This window comes from Cavia porcellus, unplaced genomic scaffold (genome assembly GCF_034190915.1).
Source record: "Cavia porcellus strain 051 isolate PalLab524CR breed Dunkin Hartley unplaced genomic scaffold, mCavPor4.1 scaffold_23, whole genome shotgun sequence".
In the NCBI taxonomy this organism is placed as follows: domain Eukaryota; kingdom Metazoa; phylum Chordata; class Mammalia; order Rodentia; family Caviidae; genus Cavia; species Cavia porcellus.
In genome coordinates, this window is record NW_026947506.1 from 44,791,447 (window position 1) to 44,814,750 (window position 23,304).

Here is a 23,304-nt window from a genome sequence, read left to right on the forward strand (position 1 = left end):
TGACTTCACCGGTAGGTGCATGTCCAGGAGTCAGCAGCTGTCCCATCTCGGTTCAGAATCAGAAGCATTTTTAGCCCTCCTTCCTCCCTGTGTTTCCAAATCATTCACTGTAATTGCATGTGTAACAGATTCTACACAATTCAGTGAGGAGCCCCCAAACTCATAAGCCACGAGCCCTCTCTCCATATTTCAGACGAAGGTTTCTGAAGCGCGATGCACTGTAATGTTTGCATCTTGGTCAGATTTTGTTTTGTTTTGCAACTCTGGTTTATCCCTTCCTTAAATTCTTACAGAATTATGAGAGCCATAACTATTAACTGGTATTATGCCATCGAAGTGCTAAGTGTGTGGCCCCAGAGATTGGGAATTTATGCACAGATTACTCTGGTTCATGTAAACCTGTGCTCACCAGGGTAGAAAAGACACAGAAATCGTTTACTGCTTCTAAAACTTCTCACTCCATGGATCTCAAATTAGAATCATTTAATTCATAACTGCACCAATGAGGAGCTACCTGGCAATCTGTTTTTCTCCTGTTTTAAATTAGTTGACAGTTTAACGACACTGATAATGAGTCAGAAAAATAATGGAAAAAACCATATAATTTTAGGTCAGAGCTATTGTTTAAATTTACAATTGTTCCCAATTTGGAAGAAGTTCTACCTAACTGTGCTTCTGTGTATGCATGTGTCAGTGATTTATGTGCATACTTAATTACTTATGAGGTGTGATTAAAAAGTACGGTGAGTGTCAAGTTTATTCTGGCAAAGATGCGTGCCCGCGAGTCCTCCTTATGGGGATCTCCTTCACTTGGAACACACTCTGTTTTCTTTGTGATTTTGGGAATCTGGTCAGGAATCCTTTTTCCTGAGTGTCTTTAACTGTGCTCTTGTGGCAGCCTTGACATCCTGAATCCATTCAAAATGGTTCCCTTCCAAGGTCATTTTGACTTCAGGGATCAGACAGACCATATCAGGCCAATAAGGTGGACAGAAACAGCATCCTGTGTTTAGGAGCTGCCTTTCCCCTGGCTGGTGCTTGGCAGTGGCATGCACTGTGTTTTTGATCACACCTCGTGAAAGCACTCAGGGAAGATGGTGGGATGAGCATGTTTAAGCAAAGTAGAGGACTTTGAAGAGGATTAACGTCAATATGTCTTTTACATATGAAGGTTTGTAAAGATTTAAATATTTGCGGTATGTCTGAGCATCCCTTGTGTAATATTAGCTCTTATACAGGTGCAATGACACTAATTTCCCCTTTATTTCATGGTCTTTCAATGTTTCATTTTCTTAAAAATAGCTGTCCATACCATCACACATAATAAAGTCAAACAAACCAAAAAATCCGTAATAAAACCAATTAAACAAAAGAACAAAAGCATTATAGGGTTTTAAAACAAGATAAAAGGAAACCGACAGTGGTTACCATAATACATCCTGTTATCTTCAAAATAGCTGCCTATATCATCAGACACAGTAAAGTCTAACAAAACAAGACAGAAAAAAACCAAACCTAACAAAACTGTGAAAATGATACAAGAGTTTAAGACAAGAAAATAAGAAATTAACAGTGGCTACCACCTTCCTCTCCTAGGTGTTTCCTCCCCTATCACTTTCATAATATCTATTGTGTTTTTTCAATCCCACTAACTCCTCCTGTTTTTTATGGTAGGGTTCACCCATATGAGTTCAAACCATTTTGCCCATGAGCATGATCTCCAGCTGCATCCATTTACCTACAAGAGCCTCAAGATTATCTTGCTTCATAGCTGGGGAGCTTTCCATTGTGTGAAAATACCTTATCTTTCTCATACATTCTGTGGTTAATGGGCAAATTGCTCTTGCTGTTTTTCTTGTCTCCTGTCACAGAGAACAATTACTTTCTCTTCTTTGGTTTTCAGTCTATGAATTTCCTCTCAAGTTAAATGAGTTTCTTATATACAGTATATTGATGGATATTCCCTGTGTTTCTTTTTATCTCTGAACTGAAGCCATCTACATTAGTGATGACAACCAGCAGGCATTGGTTTGTCTCTGCCCTGCTATCCTCCTGCTGTTTTTTCCCTTCATTCACTTGCCTGTTCTGTTTGAGATGCTCCTCTGCTGCTGTTTCCGGAACCATGGTGATCTTTATCTCTTCCTAGAATATCCTTCAGCACTCTCTCTAGGGCTGGTTTGGTGGTCATGAATTCCTCAGTTGTTCTTTATCATGGAAGTATCTTATTTTGCCATCAATTTTGAAAGATAGTTTGTCAGGGTACCTCCATCTGGGTTGGAAGTTGTTTTCTTTCAGATTTTGAAATGCCTCAGTCCAAACTTCTTGACTTGATGGTTTGTGTTGACAAGGTTATTCTGATTGGTTTTCCTTTATAGATGATCTGTTTCTTTTCTCTAATAGCTTTCAGTTGTCTGTTTTGGGGCTGAATTTCTGGTAGTCTGTTTATTATATGCCTTGGTGTAGATTTATTTTGGTTATGTCTAGTTGGAGTTTTATACACCTTACTTATCTGTATGCCAGATCCTTTTCCCATGTTTGGGAAGTTTTCTGCTCCTGCTTCTGTAAACAGCCTTTCAATTTCATTCGTGCTGACCCCTGCTTCTTCACTCATAAATTATTTTTCTTTCTTTCATCTTACAGCCATTCAATTGTTATTTCCTGGTTTTTCATTGTTTTTAAGAGATCTTTCCTTTCATGGTTGCTACCTACGATCCTGTTCTCATGATCTGAAAATCTATCCTCAGTCTCTTTCAAGTGCTTTTGCCAGCTTTTGATTGACTTTTTAATTTCCTGAATATCCCTTCAAATTTGTTTTATGCACTGTAATTTCTTTCTATATTGTTCATGTCAAGGTTTCCATCATTTTCCTGTGCTCCTCTTTATTTTTTTTTAATCTATGTCTTCTTTAGATATACTGAGCAGTTCTTTCATTATTGTTTGTGATTTCTTCCTTTACTTAAGACATTATTTCTGAAGTTGTTTCTTTACTTCAGTTGCTATCCTTTTGGAGATTTCAGGTGTTTGACTTCCATTGTCTTCCATGACACTATCTCCCAGGCTTGTTCTGTATGGGCTGGAGGTCTGAGAATGCCTTTTGCTCCTGCATCTTGACTAAGTAAAACCTAGTAGAGCTTCTTGCCCTTATGTAAACATTCAAAGTTAAGTAAGAGATTAGTTATATATTATTCTAAATCTATTAATTTCATATAAATGTTATAGTGTTAAATATTTCTTTGTAGGAGAATTCTTTACATGATTTAAAAGAAGTTAAAGGTGTCAGATACTGGGCGTTATTAAAGTTTAAAAATCCTTCCTGCCAGTATTTATTATGGGATTAATGATGTATTTAAAATAAACTATATTTCTGTGCATTTGGAAAATAATACTAATGTGAGAAAGTATACTAGAGAAGATGATCACGTGAGTTAATGACCTTCATATTTACTATACTGATTGTATGACACATGCTGCTGACTGACCAGCTGGCAAAGATCTTGTGTAAGAACCACGTTTGGGGGCTGGAGGTTTAGCTCAGCGGCATAAGCACCTGCCTTGGAAGCAGGCAGTCGTGAGTTCGATCCCCGGTACCGATAAAAACGAAAAAGCTAAAAAAAAAAAAAAAAAAAAAAAAAAAAAGAACCACGTTTGGCTGAGAGGTGCTGAGAAGGTGGAGCCATGCTCACATTTTCTAGCTCTTTCTAAAGGCAGACCTGTATGGTTGCTGATGTATTTCAAGTGAAAGAAATATCAAATCAAGTGGGATGTCTTGGTGACTGTGTGGAGGTGACCGTGTCGTGACTGGCCCTTTGAAAGCAAGTCTTTGATGTGTTAACCTTGTTTTTTTCCTTCAATAATTATAGGAGAAAATCTGCAACTCCTGTGCAAAAAGCAACGTGTAATTTGACAAGCCATTTTGTCATCAGAAGTTCAGGACATTTTCTTGGTGGGCAAAAAGGAAAAACTCTTAGGAGCGTGGAAATATAATTATGTGTAATTTTAGTTCTGCTGCCTTGGTCACATATAGAGGAATTAAATGCGTAAAAATGTAACGGTTTAAGAATTCACTAACAGAAGGGCTGTGCTTTGTTATGTAGCTTGTGTATTTATGTTTAATTACCAGTTTGGGGAACCTGAAGCCGTTTATTTGTACTGGATGATAAAACAAGTGGTGTGTGTGTGTGTGTGTGTGTGTGTGTGTGTGTGTGTGTGTGTAAGATCTGTAGCTTAAGCCTGGTATGTGAATTGAGCCTAACTTTCAAACAAAAGGAGGAAAACATGTTCTTGATCCATATTTAGGAAAGAAAGTGCCACAGATGTCCCCTCCTATCACCAAAAAAAGCCAGGCTGTTATGAATGGCCGGAGCCCCTGAAGCCTCGGTGCTGGATTCGGGTTATTTTCCCCATGGTCACAGGCTCAGGGACTTCCCCTGATACTTGGCTCCCATCCGAGAGCCAATCATATCAGCTGCCATGTGGCCATGCGTTCATGTGGATGTACATAAATAACTCAGGCACGACCTGGTCCCCGGATCATGGGACCTTCTGAGGGCCAGGGTTAAGCCTGCAGAGATGGGTGGTCAGTGATTAAAAATGCAGTTTGAAAAGCAAATGGAGTTAAAATACTGCTTGGAAAGCTAATGAAACATGGTTCCTTGAGCAGAAATTCTGCCTCCGTTTGCCAGCTTTGGCAGTTTACAGACTGCTATGATACAAAGAAAATTAACGCCTGGAGTGAGAAAGTTTGGGTTTGGCAAAGCCCCCAAAGAGCGCTGCAAGCTTTCCATTTAATTTCTGGCATCTCTTGATCTGTTGTGCCATTAATGAAAGAGAAAACCTAGTCAACATGATCACGACATGTGCCACTTGAAGTCCATCTCTGTGTCGGACTGTAGACTGAAAGCTGTCTCCTCTCTGCAGAGGCTGCCGGGGCGGAGAGTGTGCAGAGTCCAGACCTTCCCTATTAGGCTGAGACAACCGAAGTGCGAGAGGTGGAAACTGTGAAATGGCTGTGAGCGTTTCTAAGGGCATCAATGTGACTGGTGGTGATTGTGATTGAGGAGGTGTGTAGTTGGCATCACTCACAGTTCCAGGAGAAGATTTATATCCGTGAGCTCATCTTCTTCTAAGTCAGGGAGACTGAGCTCTGATTAGAGATTCCCTTTGCCTTCTCCCAGCTTCATTGTCATACAAGCTCTTTGTATGCAAATCTTCCCTGGGCAGCCCAATTGGTGTCTTTCCCTGGATTACAGTACCACCCCCTCTAAGAGGACTCCAGTGGAACCGGATGTATAGTACTAGTGTTGATCTTCCGAAGCCCTTATTTTCTCCAGAATTCAGATGAAGAAACAAGGCTCTCCACCAAGCTGTGGTATTTACAGTTGGGGAGCGAAGGGCAGTGTGGAGTGTTTTGACTTTACAGGCACTGATGCTTTGTGACTGCCTGGCTGTACTGTGGATCCTCACTGCAAACATTCCACTGAAGCACCTAGAAAGACAGATGTCCCTTCATAATGGAAACTACAAACTCCAGGGCTAAGGGCTTAGCTCAGTGCTAGCATGCTGGGGCCTTCACCAGTCCCCAGCACTGCAACCAACCAACCAGTCAACCCATGTATCAGTCAGACATGCTGTGTGCAGTATTGTCCACAAGGAGGTGATTTCCGTGATGACAAAGCAAATGCAAACATGTCATCTGCACCTCAGAAAGCAGGTTCTCTGCTGTGGCTGCAAGGGAAAATGCTTTTTCCCCCCTCAGTTAGGAAATCATATCCTTCATTTAAAAATAAAATACAGCCCGTTATTAACTAGAAATCAGGACCCAGACCATGGGTGAGTGTTAGGGCAGGAGGACAGACAACCCCTTCCGTGTTTGAATCCCTGCAAACCTAGACTGCCGTGGCCTCCTGGTCTGGACTGTCCTCACATCCTGGACCTCACAGATGCCTTCCAGAAATAATAGAGATGGGCCACAGCATCACAAGAGCAGGAAGTGTCTGGAGACATGGACCATGAGAATAATATTTGAACTATGAGTTCCTTATAATCAAATGCTGTTGACTCGTGTGTTTAAATAAAATTTCCTGATTTTCAGTTGAGGAAGGCTCTTGGAGACTGTGCCAGCAGAATGTAGATAAAACCTGTTGGAACAGTAAAAATCATGCCAGGCAACTTACACATTAACATTTGGAGTTTAATAATTGGTTTTAAAATATAAATTTAAAGATCAAAGTGTGAAATTCCTACAGATGATAGGACATGAGTTAATGAAGATTTTATGTTAGCACATATCTCTATGTCTGTAGCTGCCATTCGGGAACAGACCAGCGATGAGACCGCAGGAGTTCCAACTCACTTCCCCTTCCAGACAAAGGTAAATGTTCACCTGGCTTTCCCTACCAGGTCTTGGTGGTGAATTAGTCTTGGTGGTGAATTCTGTGCAATGGGTTCATAAAGTGCGCACTCTTGTGAGCAGCTTCTTTCCCACAGCACCATGCTAGAGAGGCACAGCCATGTTTCTGCACATTGCAGTGATTTATTTGCAGTCACAATGACAGATGATCGCTCCGAGCACTCAGTGCTGCACGCGTGGCACCATTCATGCGGTGTTGGCTCATTTGAGCGTCGAGTGCTCGTGGTTCTGTTACACTGCTGTCACTTCGCGATGAATAAGTGGGTTTGGGGCTGCAGCGAGGGCACTCAGTCTCTGAGAGGTTCACTATCTCTGCTGTGGAGCCTGTGTGTGTTTAGCTGTCACTGAGACACAAGTCACATTCTACCTCTGTATGACTTTAAGTGTAATAAATGCGGTCTTTGCAGTATATTCCCAAGTCATTTAATGAAGTCTTCTACATGAGTGCAGAGTCCTGTGTCCGTCTTGAGAGTACGCTCTTCCCACAGCCATTTTTCTCCACTGCCGTTCCCACTGCCAACTTTGGGAACTGCTTTGGCTTCTGCAGATCTGTGTGCTGATACAATGGGAGACTTCATGTAAGCAGCTCACACGAGAAAACCCGTGTACCAAGCGTGTTCCCTATTTTACCGTGAGGTGCTATTGTTGGGTTTGTCCAGTGCTTTTTCTTTGACTGTTCACATACTCCTTGTATTTTGCCTTTTAGGCTACTAGTGTGGCATATAATTATTAATTTTCCTGTGTTGAGCTTGTGTCCCTGTGATTTGTCTCAGTGTCTAAATCTCCTAATGTGCTGAGGGCTTAAACTTGCCTTTTAAAAAATTCTCACCAATAGAATTTATTCACGTGAGCAGCTTTGCAAAAACTGAAGCACTAAATTTGTACACATGCACTCATTTGCGGCTGGTTCTGAATGGCATGCTGTTACACATTTTATTTAATTCTGTTTTCGGCTTTTTGAGACAGAGTCTCACTATGCATTTCAGGCTGGCCTTGAACTCACTTATGTATAAGCTCCGGCTTGCCTTGAACTCACAGTGATCCTCCTGCTTCAGCCTCCCAAGTGCTGGATGACAGGCATCCACCACCACACACAGTTTGGAAATTTTTGTTTTTTAATCACTAGTGCAACCCTTTTCCTTGCTATAGACCTGTTAATGGTTTCCCCCACTTTTATTCATATTCAGTGGTTTGTGTCTAAGAATTTGGACAGTTTATGTGATTTGTTGGCATAAGAATATGTATACTCAGGGGCTGGGGATTTAGCTCAGCGGCATAAGCACCTACCTTACAAGTGTGTGGTTGTGAGTTCAATCCCTGGTACCAATAAAAAAGAAAAAGACCAAAAATTAAAAATTAAAAATAAATTAAATAAATAAATAAATAAATAAAAGAATATGTATGCTTCTCTCTTATAAACATTTTTTACTTTGTGTGGTATGTGAGAATGTTGTATTTTTTACTTTAATGATTTGACACTTTTTTTCCTTGCTCAGTACAGCTAAAAAGTTTCAGATTTTGTTAAACTTTAGAAAACATCAAATTTTCTGATTTCTCTTTGTTCTTCTCATCCTCATTTTTCATTCTGTAATAATTATTACTTTTCTATTTCTATCTGCTTCAAGATTAGAAAGTCTTTTACTAATGTCTTAGGATTAAAGAGGTTATTGTTTTTAGATTTGTTTTCTTAAATTTAGGCGTCATAGCTACATCTTTCCTTCCGTGTACTCTTCTAGCTGAACACCAGAAGTCTGAGTATGTTGAACTTTATTTTCCCCGTTAATCTAAGATTCTCTGCCAATTGTTTCCCTTTTGGCTTTTTGGCCCACTGGTTATTCAGGTCCGTGGTGAACTGGTTTGTACACATGACTTTTCCCAAGCTTGCTTCTGCTGTTGGTTTCCAGTACGAGTCCACTCTGGTCGGAGGACATATTTCATATGACCTCAGTCCTTTTAAAAATATTGAGCTTTGTTTATGCCTAAAGGTGTTCTGTCCTGGATGAAGCACCTGGGCCGTTTGAAAAGAATGCGCCTCTGCTGTGCTGGACGGACAGGAGAGGCTTCTGCCCTCTCCGCGGGTCTTGCAGATCCAGCTGGCTCAGTGTATTGCTGAAGTCTCCTGTCCTCTGTTGAGCTGTCGGGCTATTACGTTTTGTGTCATGGAATGTGTTAAGTTGACCTTTCTAACTGTGTTGTTGAAGTGTCTATGTTTCCCTGTAACACTGTGAGCTTTTTTGTGGATTGTGGAGCTCTGTTCCTAAGCGCCTATGTTTTTGCAATTATCTCCTGAGGAGTTTGCTCTGCTGTCATTATGAAGTAGTTTCCTTTGTCTCTGGTGACCGCATTGGTTGTGAGTCTACTTTGGTATTAATTTAGCTGCTCCGGCTCTGTTTGTGCTGCATTGTTTTTTCTGTGCTTCTGCATTCTGCCTGCTCCTCACGCTGGTTCTAAGGCTTATAGTTTATAGACAGCACAAAGTTCAGGCATTTCTAAAAAACCCAACTTTTATTTAGTGTTCATTTTATTTATATTTAATGGAATTATTGGTATGGTAGGATATATGTCTACCACCTTTGCTTTCTATATCTTTTTAAAATAAATCTTACACATACTTTATGATTTATTTATTTAGTTTTGGTGCTGGGAATTGAGCTCATGACCTTGTGCTTGCTAGGCAGGTGCTTGTGCCACTGAGCTCTATCTGCAGCCCCTTTATATGTCTTGTATGTCTTTTATTCCTCTGTTTTTCTATCACTGCCTTCTTTGTGTTGTATACATGTTTGCCAAAACCTTTAATTTCTATTACATCTATCTATATATATCTGCCTTTATGGTTTATCAGTTTATTTTGTAATTGACATTTTGACTCAAAATCCTGTAATTTAGATTATTTCCTCCTTAATTTCATGCCCCTGTATACCTCCGCCCTTCTTATGGTATCATCATGACGGATTACATCTTTGCACACTGTGTGCCCGTTGGCATGGCCTCACTATTATTCTGTTATAAAATTGGGCGCTAATAAGCCTGGAAAAGCAACTGCACACAAAACAGCATCCGAGCTTCTCTCTGCATGTGTGTGTGCTGCTGCTCCAACTTCTGTTCTTCTTCTGTCTGCTTCCTATTACTGCTGGTCCCTTTTCACTGAAGCCTAAAGAGCATCCATTGGCATTTTTGGCAAGATGGTTGTGTCCATAAACTGTTTCTATCTGTTAATTTCTTGCTTAATTCTGAATGGCAGTTTTGTGGGATGGAGAATTCCTGATTGCATTTTCCCCCTCACCTCGGTATCCTCTCTGTGCTTTCTGGCGTCTGTTTCTGAGGAGAAACCAGCTGACAGCCTTATGAGGACCTTTTGTCTGAGATGAGTCACTTCTGCCACTGATTCTAACTTTGTCTCATTGTCTTCAGCTTTTGACAGTTTGGCTCCGATGTGTTTAGGTGTAGAATTGTGTTTGAATATGTTCTGTTTGTAACCTTCGTGCTTTTGAATGACCAGCAAAGGCTCACCTCCCCATGTCCTCCTTTGTAAGGTGAGAGTCCTGCACAGGGTTTTATGGGTCACACACCTCTAGACGGCTCCATGGAGGAACTTCAAGCTTATGTTGCTGTGTGAAAGAAGCCAATGTGAAATGCTCTATCTTGTATTATTCCAACTCCATGGCATTGTGGAAAGAGCCAAAGTATAGAGCAAGAAGAAATCAGTGGCTGTCCAGGCTGGGCATGGACGAGGGCCGGGTGGGTAGAGGAGGTGTTGGGACTTTTCAAAAGCAGGAAGACTCTTACTTACATACGATGGTGGTGGATATTTGATACCTTGCATGTGTTACACTCCACTAACCTGCAAATCACCGAGTGTGTGAGCACTAAGGTGAACTGTGGGCTTCAGTTCCTCTGTCTGGGCTCAGCACTTCACACCTCGGCAGGGCAGCAAGAGCAGAGGTGCCAATGCAGGGGGAGAAATGCCACATGTTTGCTTTACATTTTCCTGTGAACCCTAAAGAGCTCTGAAAACCACAGTCTAGTTAATTTAAAAAAGGCTTTTTAATTGAAAATTCCCTCTCTTTCCTTTTTCATACCTTTATAAGTTTTTAAACTTTCCCCATCTGTGTCCCGGCATGGAAAGTGGGGCACTGTGCGGGGTATGGCCTGGTTCTCCTGCTGACCGGGGCAGCCACAGTGCCCCAGCATCAGTTTGGGCACCCTGACACAAAGATAGTGATTCTTCCACGGTGACTTCTGTGTGCTCATCAGCTATTAGGGAAGAGAATACAGTGAGGACACAGTGCTGCTGCCTGGGTTGGCTTAGGAAGGGTCACCCAGGGGGCACTGGCAAGCTGCCACCCAAGGGCGTGACTTCCTTGCCTGTTGGGACACAGAAGGAATCCCAAGGGTCCCAGCTTTGTGTCCACAGTGTGTGGGCCACAGAACAAGCAGAGCCACGGAGACTGGAGGCCTGGGGTCAGGGTCCAGTGGGAGAATGGGAGGGGCCGCTGATCCGCGAGTGTGGGGTTTTGTTTAGGGATTTAAAACATTCTGGAATCAGATAGCAACATGTTGAGGAAAAATAATGAATGCTCTGAATTACACACTTTACAATGGTGAAATTTATATTTTGTTTCTCATCACAGCAAAAGAAAATATTTTTTAAAGACCTCACAAGTTATTGAGTGAAATCTTGCAGTTGATTGAAAATGAAGCTGATTTTATATATGGAAATAATTCTCATAATTTTAACAATCTAGGAAAATCATTGAAGAAGGTACACATGTGCATGTATGTTTTGCATGTATCACATAAAAAGCTCTTAAAACAAATTGATAGACTTTCTGAAAGCAACCAAGCAGAAAACATATTCCCTTTAGTTTGGCAAACATCAGACTGGAATAAACCTTGGGGGCACTGTTTAGAAAAATATTTAGGGTATAACTCTTACAAAGTCTCAGGTACAACTCTTACAAGATAAAAAAGAGCTCAGTGTCACAGTGCCTGCCTGTCTGGCAAGTGCAAGGTCATGAGTTTGATCCCCAGCACCCCTCGAAATACAATACAATAAAATAAGATAGACCAGTGATTTAGAAGGGAAAAAAACCCACAATGATGTTGTGAACTTCAATTTTTATCCAAAGACTTACTTTGTAGTTTCACAGTATCGTAGTTTATTTTTCTTGGGCGGTGTTTGCTAGAAATTAGAAGCAGTAATTAGTAACACTTCACTGTGCTTTTTTTCCTTTGAGAAATGCTAGTAATTACTGTGGCAGCCAGTTTCTCACAAGTCTTTCTTACAAAATGTTTCTTTATTGAGGAGTTAGACCTGTTCCTCCAGAAGTATGCTTCCTTAAGAGTCTTCACGATCAGAATAGTTTATCCATGCAAAAATGCATAGGAACAATACAATGAGAAAACACCATGAAGGTAATTTTGATAGCATCTTAAAAGTTTTAAATTTTCCAAGATGACTATATATTTATGTTAACTCTAAAATTAAAAAAAAAAAAAAAAAAAAGGTTTTCTCTTTACATATGTGCGACTTTGTATCACCTTTACCCTATTCAGGAACCAAGGTGACTCCTGAAAGAGTAACCCTGAGATATTAATGGGGTTTCCCTGAGAAGGGGGTCCATAGATTTTCTTTTGTCTTCTCCTTTTCTGTATGTTCAATAAGAAATTATATATTATTGTTATAATACAATTCAGTTTAGAAATCTGAGTAACAGTTGTAGGGATTGATGTGTTTTTCATATGTATTGTTTTGGTCAAAAAATAACTGTGACAGCCATTTATTAAGTACATGCCCTCAGGGCTGGGGTTTATCTCAGTGGCACAAGCATAAGGGCGTGAGTTCTCTCCTCCGTACAAAAAAAAAAAAAAAAAAAAAAAAGTCCATGCCCTCAAACACTGTATGCTCTGAATATATACATTATTCCTCTCACCTCAAAGCCATGGCTTTCCTGCAGCTATGCTCAGCTCTCTGATTTAGGAAGCAAGTTTGTCCTGCTGGGCTCCTGGGTAGGTCCTGGAGGGGAGAAACTTTTTCCCTCTGCGCTGCTGGGTTCTGTGCTCTGACACTGGACGTTACACTGAGAAGTGGCTTGTTAGGGAGAAAGGCAGTTTGATCACCTTCAAGCGCACAGGCGTTTCCATGGAAACCAAGACCCAGGGCCAGGCAGAAGGAGGAGGCTTCTAGGGCATCTTAGGCTAGCAGAGCTGAGGGGTTGGGTGAGTTAGGGGCAGGAGAGGAGAGGCAGTCAAGTGGCTGCTGCCTAATCTTTCAGGGATTGGGGGCTACACAAGCAGCATCTCCTACACGGGCATCTTTACAAAGGGGAATTTAGAAGAGAAACCTTTGTTCTAGTTTCAGGCAGTCAGAGAGGGTAAACTGGTCTCCCCACCTCTGCTAATTTCCAGTTGTCTTAAATTCAAAATGGCCCATGGACCACAAATGCGCACTTGGGGGTGGCAGGTGCTGGGACACCCCTTCTTAGTAGCCGACCGTGCTCCTGGGGAGTGAGACAGTGTGGAGGACTTCCATGGAGGAGCCAGCGGAACAGGGCTGGCCTTGGCCTGCGAGCCGGCCTCAGCCCTCTGTGTCTTTGCAGAGCCACTGTGAGTCTGGCTTCCGCAGGCCAGGCAGGCGTCCTCATCGGCTACTGTCCGCAGCGGGATGCCCTGGACGAGCTGCTGACCGCGTGGGACCATCTCCACTACTACTGCAGCCTCCGAGGAATCCCGGGGGAGCGCATCCCTGAGGTAGGCAGTGCCCCAGGCTTCCAGAAAAAGAAGAAATGAAGGAATGAATGAGTGAAGCCACGGGAATGCGAGGCGACTCCAAGCCACTCGCTCCTCTGTGGGGAGGAGCCATGGCATCACACAAACTCACCAGAAGGATGTTCCAGTGTGTGCCCCATCTGCCACATACAATGTGTATAAAGTATATCCTGGTGGGGAAGTACCATGGGAGGGGCTAAATCAAAACAACAGTAGCTTTATATTGTCCTTGCCTCCCTTCCTCAAGCTCCTTCTTCCTTCCTTTATCCTTCTTCTCATAACCTGGGCTTCTCCAGGACCTGTCTAGGCGTGAACAGGGCCCCAGGCACGTGTTTTTGTCCTTTTGTCCGCAGTACGGATTGCTCCTGTGCAGCCCCTCTCAGCGTGGCGGGGCTTGGCACCCCCGGTCTCTCAGCCTGCTTTCCTGAACTGCTCCACTGAGAAGTTATCGCAATGGTCACCACAGAAAGTGACATTCTTTCATAAAATGGCACCTGACTTTGCAGACAGGAATGCCAGTTGCTTTCTCTGAGGCATCTCAGAGATTGGCTCCTCTTCCAGCTGATGCCAAAAGCAGTGGGTCCGTTCCTGGAAAATTCCTGTTCCCCTATAAACTGTGGGAATATTTGACATGTAAACAGGTGCAGGCCTGTATGCTGGAGAGCTTATCACAAGGTGACCCAAAGTAAAATTACACAGTAATGAAATAACCGAAACAGCAAACACAGTGTTGTCACAGACACCTGCGGATGGCACAGAGAATGCTGACCCCATGAGTCCGCCATGAAACCTAAGAACCCTGTTTCCCACTGGCACCGCAGGCATCCTCGTGCTGTCCTAGCTCCATCCATCACTGGTGTCACAGGGACAAAGCTAGCGTGAACAAATCCATGCTGTCAGCCCTGCATACCCCACTGTGTCGCACACACAGTGATGTGCACACAGGATGCTTGGGGACAAGCAGCTATGTTACTAGTGTATGGATTTCCATTGTGCTGTTATTTTAGAGGGCAGCCCATTCTTATCAAACACTGTTCACAGCTAGACAGCATGCCAGGTATCACCAGGGCAGCATCACATTCAAGCATCTTGTGTTTGCCGTGTCCCTTAAAGGTGGCATCCAGAGCCCAGCTGAAGGACTGACCTGCACCATGTAGGGCTGTGTGACAAAACTGGCTACTGATTCCCACTTCAGACAGCATCCATCCCTAAACATGCATGGCTGGGAGCATTTTACATCCATCATGGGAAATAAATAGGAGCGTCATTCTTCACTTTCCAACTGGAGAAACTCGCATCTCCTGAGGCAGGAGATGGCTCAATGACTAATTCACGTGGCTCTTACACAGTAGGGTTTGATTCTGACACCAGAAAAGTCAGGTGAGGAGCACACATTCTCAGCTGAGAAGCCACCCCAAGGCTCAGACCCCCAAGTTTAAAATGAAATCCTCCATCAGCCTCCTGGCAAACCAAGGGAGGGGACGCTGTGTGGGGTTATTGCATGGCTCCTCTATCCCTGAGCATGAGTTCACCATTTCCTGTCACAGGCTCCAGCTGGGTCCTGCAGTGCACTGTTCCCCACTCCTCTGAGCCTGCATGGATGTGTGAGGTATTACCCAAGACCCATCTGCAGCTCATGTTGGCTTTTTCCTCCACGCTGCCATCTTTCTTTCTAGGGTAATGTTGGCAGCCACTGATGTCTCCTGAGATCTGGGGCGACTCTCCCATGCTGGATGGAAAGTCATTCCCAGCTCAGTGCCCAGTGCTCTCACTCTGCCCCTCCATCCTCAAGCCCACTCCAGTCTGCAGCCCCCTGTGCCCTGCTTGCTGGCAGTCTGTACAGTGTGTCTCTCCCTCCTGCACACTCAGTCAGATGGGAAGATGCCCAGCCATTGGGCTTGCATTTGGGCTCCCCGGGTCGACATCATGATTCCGTCTCCTCCAGCACTCACACTGCCCCATTTTATACACTCTGCATGTTTGATCTTGGATCTGATTAACCCTTTCTTATGTCATGTTTGTAACCAGAAGATGCAAGAGACAGAGGCTGTGAGACCTGGTGTGCTGGGAAAAGCATATAAGGGAGCTGATGGTAGCGATTTCAGGCTAGTGTTATATCCAGACAAGCAACAACCCTTCTAGACAGAGGGGAGCTGGTGAATGCTGGGTTTTACTTTTCCTCCCTGGGATAGAAGAAAAAGAGAGCCCCCTCTACATGCTACTATTACCAATATTTGCAAATCGCTACCAGGAAAAATGCCCACTGTGGGCTACTTCCCAGTACCTTCCTTGTAGGTGTGGCTTTCATGGGGAAGTCTCTTTTTGCAGGTTTGCTGGAAGTTAGAAGACAGGATAGGAGCTGGTAGGGGTCAGCAGAGGGAAGGACAGAAGACGGTGTGTTCCCTGAAACCCTCGGCTCCTTTTTCCTACCAAACTATTTGTTTGGATCTTGGATCTCACAGAGAGTCTTGATATGCACATCAGAGGAGCTACCAGAAAACCTGACTTCAGAATGAAGTGTGTGTGCACGTGGGTTCCTGGGAAGCGTGTCTTGGCAGCCCTGCTGTGAACCAGATGTGAAGGTGCCTCTGGGAGCATAAAGACAGAGAGAGTCCCTGCCCCTTGCCTTAAACACGATGCAACTTTAGAGCTTTTTGAGAGGAAAAGTGACAGAGGCTTCTGTAACTTATGCCACTTTTTTCCCTGGGAGAATGACAGAGAGCCCATCCCTCTGGCACTTGGGGAAAGGTAGTATTTTGCCAGCACTGATTGCTGGGACATCACATTTTCTATTATTTTGATAGCAGTGCCGAGCGCAGCAGAGATGGAAACAAAATACATCTTATTAGGCCATTTTCAGTTATTTTCTGAAAATGTGACATTCAGAGAACATTAGATCAAACCGGTCCATTTGTCCTGGTGTAATCTAGAATCTTTGCTATGGTTAACTGATCCAAAGTGTGCAGGCTGCCCTCTTTAACTTTGTGGTGTTTTTTTTTTTTTTTTTTTTTTTTTTTTTTTGGGTAAAATTGGAGAAACATGGTGTACATTACTTGGTTTCAAAAAAATAAGCAAAACTGGCAAATTTACTTAAAACTTTTCTTGCTATTCTGGGGTGCTTTTCGGTAGGACTGGGTGCCCTTACCTTGGTCTCTTTGGTAGCTTCCCTTTATGGTTACTCTTTGTGCAAAAGGCATAAGAAGGAAAGTTTCCAGTACCCCAGTACCCGCACTTCCCAGTTTTCTGTTCTTGGGAAGCTGTTTTCCGTTTTTTTCTTTGGTCCTGGAGATGCAGCCCGGGGCCTGGTAAATGTTAGGCAATGCTGTGCCATCAGGCTGCCTTCTCTGCCCACTTGGTAATTTTATGGACCTAAAAATCACCACCGGTTCCTCCCTGGTTCCTGGCCTTCACTTTACGTGTGGTGGATCCTGTGGGCTGAGTCTCATACTTCTCTGTAGTTCGTCTCTCAGAAAAATTCAGGTGACAATATCCATTAGCACCCGTGTCAACCCTTTAACTCCTGCAGGCCTGGGTTCATATCTTTTCACTCATGTAACACTCCACGAACATTTGTGTTTATTTGCATGTTTTGAACAAAACATTTTATTTGAGTATTTTTATGTAATTAAATACATTTTATTCAGTTTATGTAAATTGAGACAACTGGACTTAATAGAGCAGGAAGAAAGATGTTTCCTACAAAGTAAATTAGGAGAAATGACTGTTTTCAGTAAGAACAGACAAAGGGCTTGAGAACTCACCTAGGCAGAAGGTAGGAGGCCTTAAAGGCTGCGTTCCTTACACTCATGCTGAGGACCACAGACTGGTACTCACGGCCCTCAGTTCATTTTCTAAATGACTTTCATGCCCAGTAAAGCACTAGAGCAGTTCATGCTGACCAATCTGAGCAGGAAGTGTGTGGTCACCCCCTGTTCTTGGGGTTCTTAGTCCCTCATCATCACCACATAGCTCCTGCTCCAGATACCCTGCTTTTATCAAAAACCATGTGCATTGGCTTAAAACTGTGTTTCATGTGGGTGTTTCGGGTCCAGAATTATTAACTCAGGTTTACAACCCAAGAGAATTTTTCTTTCTGCTCCTAAAAATGGATTCAGGTCTTATCTTGATCAGTTTGTATGATAGTTTTTAACCAAAAAAAAGAAAGAAGGAAGGAAGAAAAAAAGAAAAAAAAAGGTCTATAGGGGCATGGCTGTGGCCACAAAACAGAGGTAAAACTGTAAATGTTTTAAATTATGCGAAGTGTCCGGACTCCAGGAAGCTCTTCCCCACAGCTGAGAGCAGAGGGCCTTTCCCCGCCCTTCCCCCAGCCCAGCCAGTCTCCTATCCAGGTCCTGAGAGCACAGACACTGACCAGTGGCTTCTGGCTCTGAAGCAGACATTTCAGTCCTAGCAATGATGCTCAGGCTTCCCTGGCTCTTTCTCTCCTTGCTGCAGGTTTGACCCCTCACCTTCTGGCTTTATTTCCTACCTCGTCCTCCTCTGTCTCTGCTCACTCAGCCTGGCTGTGCGTCCAGACCCAGTCCTGATCCTGTTTCTTTCCCATCTACTCTCGCAACCCCAGGTGCTGTGGAGCCATCAGGAATGAAAACGCCCCTGTCCATTCTCCGCTTCTCCCCATGGGGAAGGCGGGGAGCAGGAGCTGCGCTTGACCACTGTGTGCAGGCTGGGCAGGGATGGTGCAAGGAAGGAGCAGGGGTCAGGGCTGAGGCCTGGCACCTGTGGCCGGCTCACCAGGTCTGTCTTGTCCAGGTGGCTGCAGACCTCGTGAGGCGCTTACACCTGGAAGCCCATGCGGACAAGCGTGTGGCGACCTACAGCGGGGGGACCAAGCGGAAGCTCTCCACTGCCCTGGCCCTGGTGGGCAAACCGGACATCCTGTTACTGGTGAGTAGGGCAATGGCACAGAAATGTCCCTGTCCGAGGGGAGTCCATGTGGCAGGTGGACCTGTAAACATACTTTATTTTTATTTGTTGTCATTGTGTTCTTATTGCCTTCATTTCTTTTCTTTTTTAATTTTGAAAACAGAACAATAGCAACAAACAAAGAATAAAAATGATAACACAGAATTTCAAATGAAATAATAGGAAATGAACACTAGTGAATATATTACATACTAAGATCTTACAAGTAGTTCAGATTGCAAGATTTAGGCATAAAATGATCAAATAATCAAATAATGAAGCACAAACTGTTCTTTTTGTGAACCAACAGAGGTTAGTAGTATACTTGTCTATCTTGTAATATATATAACTTTTTTCCTCCTTCTTTCCCCATCCTAGTTGTTCTTTCCTTTCTAACACTTTCTTTCCCTTTCATTTTCACAGTATCTATTGTACATTTTGGATTTTATTTCTTCTTTCAGTTTATTTACATTGGAGAAACAATACAATATTTATATAAGCAATTCTGATTTTATTTCACTTATGAGTATGATCTCAATTTGCATCCATTTACCTATGAAAGTCTCAAGTTTAGCTGAGTAACACTCTATTCTATAAAAATATCACATCTTTTTTATCCATTCCATGGTTTATTTTAGTCTACCAGAATTCTTCCAGGAAATAACTCAAGAACTTATAACATTGACTCTACAAACTATTAAGCTTGTGTCTTGTCAATATGCACCAAACATAGTATAAAATATCATTGGAATTATGTAGGAATCACACATTTATTCTATATTTGTCAAATTAAAAAGTCAATTAAATTTTAATATTAAAATTGCATTAGAAAAGAGTACTAGAGTTCACCTCTAATCTGAAATTCAATCTATGATTTTTCTTCTAGCATATCAGTTTCAAGCCTTTTTCTCCCTGCAGATATTGTTGATATAATAGCAATAGTGACACAGGTCTGTGCTAAGTCAAGAGGATGGGTGCCAGGGGTCCATCGTTTGGATATTCCTCCCCCTACAAAGGCTTGATCCCCAAATGTGGTGCTACTGGGAGGTGTTGGAATCTTGAAGATGCAGGTCCTAGTGGAATCTTTGGGCCATGAATGTCTGCTCTCGGCGGGGACTGTAAAATGCAGGCCACTTCCTCTTTCTGTTTCTCACTTCCTGGCCATGAAGTGAGCAATTTTTCTCCATTACCTACCCCAGCCATGATGAGTGTCTGGCCATAGATGCAAACCAACAAGGCCAACCAATCATGGCCTAGAAGCTCCAACTGGAGCCAGAATGAATATTCTCTCTTTATAAATTGATTTCTTCAGTTATTTGTAACAGCAATGTAAAGCTGGTTGCCACTGGAATGTGGAAGGGAGGGAAGAGGGGTCCAGCCACGGGGCAGAGGGTGAGTAGCAGTGCCAGGAGGCAGCAGGCAGTCTGTAATCCACCTGCAAATATGGTCAGCTCAGGTTAGTGGGATGGAGACATTAGCTGGAGTGAGGACCAGAAGCCTTGGATTTTAGGAATGGATCTAACCAAGCATAACGGCCCTGAAGCAAGAAGTGGACTGGATTCTGATCAAGACATCCTGGGGTTACTCTGCCTGGCACCCTAAGGGGAGTCAAAAAGCAGAGAAACAAAACCGAAGCATCATTTTCTGCTGATGTTCTTGGGATTTCTGAAGACATGAGTTGGGAAAAACTCACTGTTTCCTGGCTGTGTATTGTAAATGCACCTGAATATTCCTTTTACTTGTTCCAAGTTTACTGTTTCAACGTCCCAAATAAAGGGATGTTGCAGAAACCTGTCTCGAAACCAGCATCTGCCCCATTCTGCAGTTTGCACACAGCATTAGCCTCTCGCGGACAGGCAGGCGGCGCGCCGAAGGGTTGCCTAGACATGGGGCTCACTTCCTGCCATGCAGCGTCTCTGTCCTCGGCCCAGCAGAAGTGGACAGGGGTAGCCAGTCAGGGACCGGGCCCTCATCTCCCCACAGACCCTGTGTCTTCATCCCGCTACCCTTGCTCTTCCTCCCTGGATGCCAGGACTCTGGTGTATTGGCCATGTGGGGATGCAGGAGTCCCAGCCATGGGTTGTGATTCTGCAGCACATGACCTCTCACACTCCGTGCTTCTGTCCCTTCTGTCTGAAAATTTCCTGCTTGTCAGGTCTGTGTCATGGAACCTTTGAGAACAGTGCATGGAAAAATCCCCAGTGAGCATGGGGCCCAGGGTTTAGTGCATAATATCCACACAAGAAGCCCTGAGTGGCCCTGGACGTGCTGCCTATGCAGGGCACCAGGCAAAGTGGTGCCTGTGACATTTCCCATGGAGAGATGGGATCTGCTCAAGGAGCTGGCACCATGGGACACTCAGGGAATTGTAAAATGATCCCTGCAGACCCAGTGCTGAGCTACGCCTCACACCCCTCATTTACTCATTCTATGGCAGCTCACATCATCACTTCCTTTGCAGAAATGACCAGGCATTTATTTTTTTCCGGCTAGCTGTCTCCCCACTCCACTGCCCATCTGCTTGGACCTTTGGGGAGAAGCTGATGACCTGAAGCTTTTAAGAAAAATGTGTTTAGTGCTTCTTGGCTGCAAAAAGCTCAGAAATGTGTGGTACCATTGGGCAGACTCCTCGCAGCAGGGCTGCGGGTAACAAGTGCTTTGGAGCTTGATCAAGGAGAAGCTTCAGGTTCCGAGAAATTTTAGCTCATCTGATGTCACTAAATAAATGAAACCTTTTGCCACTTCAGTTTGTCTGTCTAGGGGCCTTATTCCGATGGTGAGGACTGATCTTGAAAACACCTAACCACATTTCAGTGGGGAGCTGAGCTTAAGTGAACCCCCCTCCCCAGTTTTATTGAGATATAATTGACAAATAAAAATTAAATACATGCAGTGCACACAGTGAAATGTTCTAATAAACATATTTACTCTAAAATGATTGCTATAATCAGGCTAATTAGCACATCATTTCCTTTTGTTAATGGCCATTTCTCTTTTTCGAGTATATGGTGAGAATATTCAGAACCTATTTCTTCAGCAAATTTCAAATGCACAGCACTGAGTTGTTAAGTGTTACAGTGGAGGTTTACAAGGGAATAGATTCAATACAGGACACATAATTTACTTTATAATATTCACCCAAAAAACTCAAATACAGAGCATGCAAGTGATCTGACCATGCACTATTAACCCAAAGACTCCAGCAGAGGGCTTGGATTTCACGGCAATGTCCTGTAGAAGTCCAGCTGAAGACCTAGAGCCCAAGATAGTGTCCTATGCTGCAAGTCTGTTCTATGGATCTGCTCTGGGAAGGCTTCAGGTCAGTTATGGAAGCCAGAACGTCTGTGTCAGTGGCATGCATGATCTGTGCCACCAGGCTGAGGGATCTGCCAGGAAGTGATGCTCAAGGTAAGGTCCAGAGCTCCCCTGAAGAGAACTGCAGTCATCCTCAGTGACATCAAGGACTCGAGCTCCTCTGATAAGAACAGCTGAGTTCATATCAGGAAAGCTGACATGACAAGCTTCTCCAGGGGAACCAACAACATACTGACTTCCCTCTGATTGTCCTTTTATGCTGTTGGCCACAAAACCCAGCACCACACTGAGTCAGGTCCCTGATGTTGTAAGTGGACCATTAGTCTACCACAGTAACCATAGTCCCCTGCAGTTCATTTGCCCTTCTATAGTAGAAGATCACGGTTGAGGTGACTTTCAACGCACAGAAATGTAGTTGTCATGGTTCTGGAAGCTAGATGTCTGAGATCTAGGTGCCCTGGGTTTAGCAGTTGAAGGAAGAAAGGTCTTCATACCTCTCCACGGAGGCGCCCTGAACTACATGTCCCTCAGAGGGAGGAATGCTGTGTCATCATGGGGTAGCAGTCAGAGGGCAACATGGGACAGACCTTCCATCAGCACCTTTTGTAGGGATACCTACTGTTGTCTGTTTGGAGAGAGTCTCCATGATACAGTCACCACCCAAGTCCACACTTGTGCCCAGTACCCTTACACTGAGGGTCAAGTTCCAGTGTGGATCTAGAAGGGACAAATGATTCAGATCATAGAAATCCCTCTGCAAGATGTGCAGTCTCCAGATCATATTTGTCCTACATGATCTGTACCCTTCGACCTGTGTCTCTTCACATCCCAGGTTCACTCTCTACTACACAACCAGTCTCTCGTTCTGTAAGCCTGAAGTTTTTAGATTTCACACATGAGGTCGAGAATAGATATCTTCCCATGTTTGGCCCATTTCTCATTGAAATCAAGTTCTTCAGGTTCATGTATATGTTGTTGAAAACTACAGAATTTGCTTTTTAAAGTCTATATAATATTCCAGTGTACACATGGAGTTCAATATTTGGTACTTGTCTTTCTGTGGCTGATTTATTTTGCTTCTTGTAATGTCCAGGCTCCTTTGTGTCATCAACTGATAGCATTTTATTTTTTATGGTTGATTAATGTTCATTTGTGTGATGGTGCTGTGTTTTTATTAATCATTTATCCACCTGGGGATATTTCGGTTGGCTCCATGGATCAGCCAACATGGACAGTGCCAGAGTAATGGTGGGCCTGCAGGGGCCTCTTTGTCATACTGAGTGCACACTCTTGGGAGACATCCCCTGACCTGAAAATGCAGGTCCATGGTGCTTTTACTTCTAATTGTGATTTTTTTCCATAACAGATAAACTAAGGTAGTTTCCCACCTGCAGTGTGTGGAGGCCCCTTTACTCTGTAAATGCCACTACGCAAAAGGTAGCTCTCTTGATGGTGTCTTAGAAATCTTGCAGACTTTCCTCATTGCTTCTTAGCTTCCTCTTCTTTTTCTTCTCTAAATGAGTAATTGTGTATAACTGGTATTTCAGTTCACAGATTCTTTCATTTTCTCAAGTGATTCTGCAGTGGGCACCATTGTATTTTTGGTTTGGTGCCTCGCCTTTCCTGCCCTGGAGTTCTTCTTAGGTAATTTCTTTCTCCTTTGGAGCCTTTCTGGTTGCTGTCTTTTCCCGCCTTCTGTCTTTGCTAATGCCTCGTTTTTCTGATTTCACGTAATTCTTGCCTCCTATCACCTGTACCTCTCTAAGTGTGGTTCAGATGATGGCTTTGAATTCTGTGTCGGGCAGTTCCTGGATCTCTGCTCTGCCAAGCCCGGTGGTTGGAACTCTGCTGCACTCTGAGGCTGGCGTCCTGCTTCTCCGTGTGCTGCT

The 23,304-nt window shown here is 43.6% G+C and overlaps 1 protein-coding gene across 1 annotated transcript in view; it reads left to right on the plus strand.

The window, feature by feature from the left end:
* The window catches only part of Abca13 (ATP binding cassette subfamily A member 13), a 312,721-nt gene that overhangs the window by 265,688 nt on the left and 23,729 nt on the right, over positions 1-23,304 (plus strand). Inside the window, 2 exon segments of the mRNA XM_063233618.1 lie at positions 13,009-13,159; positions 17,948-18,082. Coding sequence (XP_063089688.1) covers positions 13,009-13,159; positions 17,948-18,082 — 286 coding nt within the window.